Source organism: Hipposideros armiger, unplaced genomic scaffold (assembly GCF_001890085.2).
Source record: "Hipposideros armiger isolate ML-2016 unplaced genomic scaffold, ASM189008v1 scaffold_160, whole genome shotgun sequence".
Taxonomy (NCBI): domain Eukaryota; kingdom Metazoa; phylum Chordata; class Mammalia; order Chiroptera; family Hipposideridae; genus Hipposideros; species Hipposideros armiger.
In genome coordinates this window covers 1,145,969-1,153,784 of record NW_017731510.1, presented here as the reverse complement: position 1 = coordinate 1,153,784, position 7,816 = coordinate 1,145,969, and the positions used below count along the sequence as shown (strand labels likewise).

The 7,816-nt window shown below is 37.7% G+C and overlaps 1 protein-coding gene across 1 annotated transcript in view; it reads left to right on the top strand.

Annotated features, from left to right (window-relative positions):
- The window catches only part of MIPEP (mitochondrial intermediate peptidase), a 207,202-nt gene that overhangs the window by 22,704 nt on the left and 176,682 nt on the right, over nucleotides 1-7,816 (top strand). The window contains 2 exon segments of the mRNA XM_019651433.1: nucleotides 5,289-5,471; nucleotides 6,002-6,158. Coding sequence (XP_019506978.1) covers nucleotides 5,289-5,471; nucleotides 6,002-6,158 — 340 coding nt within the window.

The window sequence follows — 7,816 nt, the reverse complement described above, 5'->3', positions numbered from 1 at the left end:
ATACTGTTGATCTCTGCCTTTATGCCTGTTAATATTTGCTTTATCTATTTAGGTGCTTCTATGTTGGGTGCCTAGATGTTACAACTGTTATTGATTTTGTTGGATTGATCCTTTATCATTATGTAATGCCCTCCTTTGTCTCTTGTTAAAGCTTTTGTTTTAAAGTCTACTTTGTGTGATGATTTGTTTGGGTTCCTTTTTCTTTAGTTTTTAATGTATCTATTATAGGTTATTTTTGGTTTGTGGTTACTATAAGATTCATATATAACAAGCTATGTTTATAGCAGTCTATTTTAAACTGATAGTCCCTTAAGTTTGAATCCATTATAAAACCATTACATTTTTACCCCTACCACGTTTATGTTTTCGACATCATATTTTATACCTTGTGTGTGTGTGTGTTTACCCCTTAATTCACTAGTGTTGAATACATGTGTTACTACTTTTGTCTTTTAACGTTCATACAAGCTTTATAATTGGTTGACCCACTACATTTATTTACTAAATGTTTGTCTTTATCAGTGATATATTTTCTTTCCTATATTTTCTTTTTTGTTTTTGTTTTTTCTTTTCCACTTAAAGAAGTCCCTTTAACATTTTTTATAAAGCTGGTTTAGTGATGATGAACTTGAGCTTTTGCTTATCTGGGAAACGCCTTTATTCTGAATGATAATCTTGCTGCGTAGAATATTATTGATTGTAGATTTCTCCTTTCATCACTTTGAATATATCATTTCATTCTCTTTTGGCTTGCAAAATTTCTGCTGAAAAATCAGTCAGTAGTCTTAAGGGGGTTCACTTGTAGGTAACTAGCTGCTTTTTCTTGTCAATTTTAAGATTCTCTTTTTATTTTTAACTTTTTGCATTTTAATTATGATGTGTCATGGTGTGGGCCACTTTGGGATCATCTTGTTAGGGATTCTTTGTGCTTCCTGGACTTGGATGTCTGTTTTCTTCATCAGGTTGGGGAAGCTTTGCACAACAAGTGAAAGAGACCACTTTTTTTCTGTCTTCTCCCTCTGGAACTCCGCTATGATGCAAATGTTGGTATGCTTGATGTTGTTCCAGAGGCCCCTTAAACTATCCTTATTTTTTTTAAATCTTTTTTTTCTTTTTACTCTCTGCTAGTGTGATTTCCAATGCCTTCTCTACCAGCTTGCTGACTCATTTTTCTGCATCAACTAATCTGCTGCTGATTCCCTGTAGTGTATTTTTCATTTCAGTTGTTGTGTTCTTCATTTTTTTTTGGTTCTTTTTAATATTTTTTATCTCGTTTTTGAAGATCCCACTGAGTTCATCTTTCTTTTCCTGAGCTCATTGAGCATCCTGTAACCAGTGTTTTGGACTCTTTTCTGGTAGATTGCTTACCTGTGTTTCACTTATTTCTTTTTCTGGGGTTCTGTCCTGCTCTTTCATTTGGAACATATTTCTTTGTTTCCTCATTTTTGCTGTCTCTCTGTGTTTATTTCTATGACTTTGGTGAAACAGCAACCTCTTCCCATCTTGAAGGAGTGGCCTGTGTAGGAACTTCCCCTCTGTAGACTGTGTCTGGTTTCTTTGGTAGGCCAGCTGGAGCTGGAGTAAGGCATAGGCTGCAGGGAGTTGGGGGGCCAGGTCCCACCCAGAGGCCCCCTTTGGCAAGCTGATTAGAGCTGTAGATGGAGTGGGCTCAGGCACGGGGTGTCCCAGGAGCAAGCCACACCTGGGCCCAGAGCTATAGCTAGGGTGGTGGCAAATTGTGGGGAGTTGGGAGACAAGCCACAGTGAGAGGCCATTGGGAGTTGTAGTTAGAATGGGCTCAGGCCAAGGGTAGCCTTGGGAGCAAGCCACGTTGTGGCCTAGAGCTGTAGCTGAAGTGGGTGTGGTCTGCAGGAAGTCCCAGGGTAAGCTGCATAGGCTAGAGCAGTAGTTGGAGTGGGCGCAAAGCCGAGGGAACTCCAGGGTGCAAGCCTCAGAGCTGGTGTGGACTCGGGGCCTGGTGTTTACCGTGATGGTCTTGATGGGCTGATTAGTATGTCTGGATCATGCTCTTGCCCATGCAGCCAACGGGGAGAGGGAGGGCCATAAATGGCGCTGTCCGGTTCCTCTGACAGCAAGAGAGTTCCTACAGTTACCCTCCTGTTTGTCAGAGACTGTAGGATTAGTACATGGATTTCCTTCTCATATAGTCTAGATGGCTTTTAAACCAGTTTTTCTGCTGTACCCAGGGCTGGTGAGTATCCTGTAACCAGTGTTTTGGACTTCCAGTGATCCCTTCCTATTGGAGGTTGTTGGTGCTTGGAGGGTGGGGTACCCTGTCTCTATGTCTCCTCCCCATCTCTATGTAGTCTCTCTTGTTTGTTGTGCAGAAGCTGTTCAGTCAGTCCTTAGTTCTTCAGGGGGAATTGCTCTGTGTATAGGTGTAAATTTGATGTGTTTCTGGGAGGAGGTGAGTTCAGGGTCTTCCTGTGCCGCCATCTTGGACCAGAAGCCTGAACTTCTGACTTTAAATTGCTATAAATTAGTGTTCTAAATATACTCAGAGACCCATTTATTGAGAATTTTCTACATCTTCACATAGAACAGTTTTTAAATAGGGCTGATAATTTGGAATATATTCTGTCTATCCAAGGAATTTTATTTGATGTGCATGCTGAGAGTAAATCCTACTTAAATTTTCATTGATGCCAATTTAAGTTACTTTCTTTTTTATTTTTTAAAGATTTTATTGGGGAATTGGAGGAAGGGAACAGTGTTGGGGAAGGGGAATAGCCAAGTTGTTGTCCTCCAGTCTTAGTTGTGAAGGGCACAGCAAGCTCAGCTTCCAGTCCAGTTGCACCGCTCAGCTTAAGGTGCTGTGTTCAATTAGTTGTGGGTGAGCGTAGCCACCATCCCATAAGGGAGTCGAACCAGCAGCCTTGTTGTTAAGAAGGCAGGCTCTATCCACTGAGATATCTGGGCGGCAGCTTAGCTCAAGGCGCTGAGTTCAGTTTTTGTTGCAGATGGGTGTAGCCACCATCCCATGCCGGAGTGGAACCAGCAGCCTTGTTGTTAAGAGAACATGCTCTATCCCCTGAGCCACCTGGGCGGCAGCTCAGCTCAAGGTGCCAAGTTCAGTCTTTAGTTTTGGGCGGGCGTAGCCCACCATCTCAAACAGGCAGCCTTGTTGTTAGGAGTATGTGCTCTCACTAGCTGAGCCATCCTGCCACCCATTGAAAGCTCAGCGGCAGCTTAGCTCTGGTGCAGCTCACTGGCCCATGTGGGAATTGAACCGGCAACCCTGTTCATCAGAGCTCGCACTCTTGAGCAAGCCCTTAACCAACTGAGCCATTCGGCTGGCCCCAAGTTATTTTCATTTTAACTCAACTAGTTTCTATGCTCAGTCTATCCAAATGGTTAGTATTAGTATAAGAGAGGATGAAAGATCAATATTTCTGCTGAAGTCAAGGTTAAATGTAGTCTAGGTCATACAGAAATACATAGTTTTATAAACTTTCTTTTCAGAGAGATGTGCTATGTGAGTAGAAAAGCATCTTTCCCTGGGTTTGCTGTAAACTTGCCTTGTACTCCATTGATATATATAAAAGACATATATACATGATACATATAAAAGAAAATGCTATACAACAATAATATAAATGTAAATAGGAAGTTTTTTCGAAGACATTTATTAAGTTACAACTATAATTGAGGCACAGAGTCAGGATCTGGGTGGTCGTGATGGTGGCTCAGACTTAAGGTATGCTTTGGAGGCTGAATTTATAAGACTTGGTGATNAAAAAAAAATAATGATGTATTTTTTTTTTAGCAATCATCTAATAAAGAACAATATTATAGACTTCTTAGAGTTCGGAGTACTGTACACTTAATTATCTCACGTTGATGAAATGCCTAGCAGATTGTTGACAAAGTCAGGAAATAAACCTTGTTTTTATTTTTTGAGGAGTTTTAACAGGTGATAAATTCTTTGAAATAATTAATATTATGACTTTTTTTAGTAAAGGCTTTGGGGAAAAATTTTGAAACTATGCAATAATCTCCGTTTATTTCATCTTTTTTTGTTATCCCACTGGTTACCATTAGGTGGTGCTAAATAGCCATACCAGAAACAAAATAGCAAAGAAATCTGGACTACGAAGATGATGGAATAGCTGAAAACATTTTTCCCATGAAGCTTGAATTTTCTATATTGAAATTTTTTGGTTATTAATATATACTTAATTTTTTAGTATCTTATCAAGTGTACACCTGCACCTTATATGTTTATTTATTTTTTGAAAATATTAGTGCCGCTTAATCATTTTTTAGGGTTATAGTATAGTTTAAAATCTGTTAATACAATAGCTATTGACTCCTTTCCTAGAAAGACGTGTATGATTTCAGCTGAAGCCCATCACGAGCCCAGGTCCTGATGCCTGTCTAGTTTTCGAGTAACAAATAACTGAAAATTCATCCCTCATCCTCCAGTAGACCTGGACTATAGTTTATGTTTCATCTGAAACATTGGTGGTGCCTCTTTGATTATATACATTTTCTCAGGACATTGTGTGTCCTAGAGTTGTGACTGCAAGATAAAACCCTCATAGGTGTGCCAACACCATCCACATCATCAGCAGTGGCTATCTGAGGGCCAGGCACAGAGCGAGAAGATGTGGGCCTGCCCTTACAGGCTCCAGTCTAGTTCTTCCCACCACTCCACTGTTGCCGTTTTTTAAATACTCAAGTATAAGCAAAATCGGAACTTTTATAGTGCGTTCCTCCTTCTGGATGTTCTCCACACTCTTGTGAAGAATTGTATTCATTCCTTTCCCTTTACGCTTTCAGTCTAATATTTTAATCTGATATTTTCTCACCTGCCCTTCAAATACTTAATTTTTTAGTCTAAAAATACTTTTAAGCATTGTATTGACTAGATTCAACTAGATTCACTATTCTCTGACTCACTTAATTAAGAGGTCTTTTGGGAGACAGACGAAGACTTTATGGTTCCTAATGTTACTTTCAAAGGTTAGTTATATAACCTAGACATAAAAGTCTTAAAGTGTAGAAACAGCGTACAACCATAAGGATAATCTTTTGGTCTGGATATTAAATGTCTATCAAAAATAGAATTAATAAATTACTTATGCTGTACATTTGGGACATAAACAATTCATTTCATTTAATGTATTTAATATCTTACTAGATTATAATTCAGATATTAATATGGACTTGCCATCTTTATAGATTATCTGTTAAATTAGTTGTGAAATATTGCTTTAAATACCTTTAAATAACTTTTACTCCCCCCCCACCCCGCCCCCACGTAGCGTAAAAGAGCAGTGGATCTGAATGTTAAAATCTTGGATTTGAGCAGTATATTTCTTATGGGAGCCAACTTTCCCACCAAGATTGAGAAGCATCTCTTACCAGAACACATTCACCACAACTTTGTACTCGCTGGAGATCATGTAATAATTGATGGTCTACACGCAGACGCACCTGATGACTTGGTATGTATCCTCCATTCTCTTTAGAGTTCAAGTCCCAGCTGTGTGCTGCTACTGTTTTAACCTAAAACTCAGTGATATAATAATATAATCATACCATTAAAAATACTTTGGTGTTACTGGTGTTACTAAGTCCTAAAAATTTAACTTTGGGATTAATTCCATAAATGCTTTGAATGATGAAGATTGTTTAATTATTCATGTTTTACAAAGAATCCATTTTTAAAGTATGGTAAGTAACAGCAGTGATTGACATTCTAGACTGCTCAGATTTTTAATGTCTGTAGTCTTCACTTCACCTGGTTAAAGGTGCATACTGGATACAGTTTCGTCTGGCCATGCCCCATAACAGAGATCTCCAGTCAAGTATGTTGTTGTATCTCCTACTAGTTTGTGAATCTAAAAACTTTATTCATCTTGTACAAACTACTATTTTTTATAGCAATGATCACCTGAAGAATAAAGTAGGTACAGTTAGTCTATATTATTATTGCATAAGATTTCAAGTCATGGTATTTATTTTTTAAATATAGGTGCGAGAAGCTGCTTATAAAGTTTTTCTTTATCCCAATGCTGGTCAATTGAGATGTTTAGAAGAATTGCTCAGCAGCAGAGATCTTCTGGCAAAGTTAGTGGGGTATTCTACCTATTCCCACAGAGCTCTCCAAGGGACAATAGCTAAAAATCCAGGTAAGCCAAAATAGGATTTTTATGTATCTGAACTTATGACTTAAAAATTTTTTTTGATCAGGGTCAGCAAACTTTTGAGATGGAAGAGCTTCCAGGGGTCAGCAAACTGCGGCTCGTGACTGTGGCTCTGAAGTAAAATTGAAAATGAAAATAAAACTATCAGTTTCATTTATAAAATTTTTAAAGGATATTATTCACACAATGGTGGTTATGTAAAAATATATTTATGGCTCTCGAATAATTTTTAAATTGTTGTGAGGTGCAGTATTGGCTCCTCCAGGGGTCGGCAAACTTTTGAGACGGAACATACCCAAAGAACTGCATGTGGCTCGTGAGCCGCAGTTTGCCGACCCCTGGTCTAGATGATCTATCCATTTATTCAGGTGGGATGTTAAAGTCCCCTACTATTGTAATACTGTTGATCTCTGCCTTTATGCCTGTTAATATTTGCTTTATCTATTTAGGTGCTTCTATGTTGGGTGCCTAGATGTTACAACTGTTATTGATTTTGTTGGATTGATCCTTTATCATTATGTAATGCCCTCCTTTGTCTCTTGTTAAAGCTTTTGTTTTAAAGTCTACTTTGTGTGATGATTTGTTTGGGTTCCTTTTTCTTTAGTTTTTAATGTATCTATTATAGGTTATTTTTGGTTTGTGGTTACTATAAGATTCATATATAACAAGCTATGTTTATAGCAGTCTATTTTAAACTGATAGTCCCTTAAGTTTGAATCCATTATAAAACCATTACATTTTTACCCCTACCACGTTTATGTTTTCGACATCATATTTTATACCTTGTGTGTGTGTGTGTTTACCCCTTAATTCACTAGTGTTGAATACATGTGTTACTACTTTTGTCTTTTAACGTTCATACAAGCTTTATAATTGGTTGACCCACTACATTTATTTACTAAATGTTTGTCTTTATCAGTGATATATTTTCTTTCCTATATTTTCTTTTTTGTTTTTGTTTTTTCTTTTCCACTTAAAGAAGTCCCTTTAACATTTTTTATAAAGCTGGTTTAGTGATGATGAACTTGAGCTTTTGCTTATCTGGGAAACGCCTTTATTCTGAATGATAATCTTGCTGCGTAGAATATTATTGATTGTAGATTTCTCCTTTCATCACTTTGAATATATCATTTCATTCTCTTTTGGCTTGCAAAATTTCTGCTGAAAAATCAGTCAGTAGTCTTAAGGGGGTTCACTTGTAGGTAACTAGCTGCTTTTTCTTGTCAATTTTAAGATTCTCTTTTTATTTTTAACTTTTTGCATTTTAATTATGATGTGTCATGGTGTGGGCCACTTTGGGATCATCTTGTTAGGGATTCTTTGTGCTTCCTGGACTTGGATGTCTGTTTTCTTCATCAGGTTGGGGAAGCTTTGCACAACAAGTGAAAGAGACCACTTTTTTTCTGTCTTCTCCCTCTGGAACTCCGCTATGATGCAAATGTTGGTATGCTTGATGTTGTTCCAGAGGCCCCTTAAACTATCCTTATTTTTTTTAAATCTTTTTTTTCTTTTTACTCTCTGCTAGTGTGATTTCCAATGCCTTCTCTACCAGCTTGCTGACTCATTTTTCTGCATCAACTAATCTGCTGCTGATTCCCTGTAGTGTATTTTTCATTTCAGTTGTTGTGTTCTTCATTTTTTTT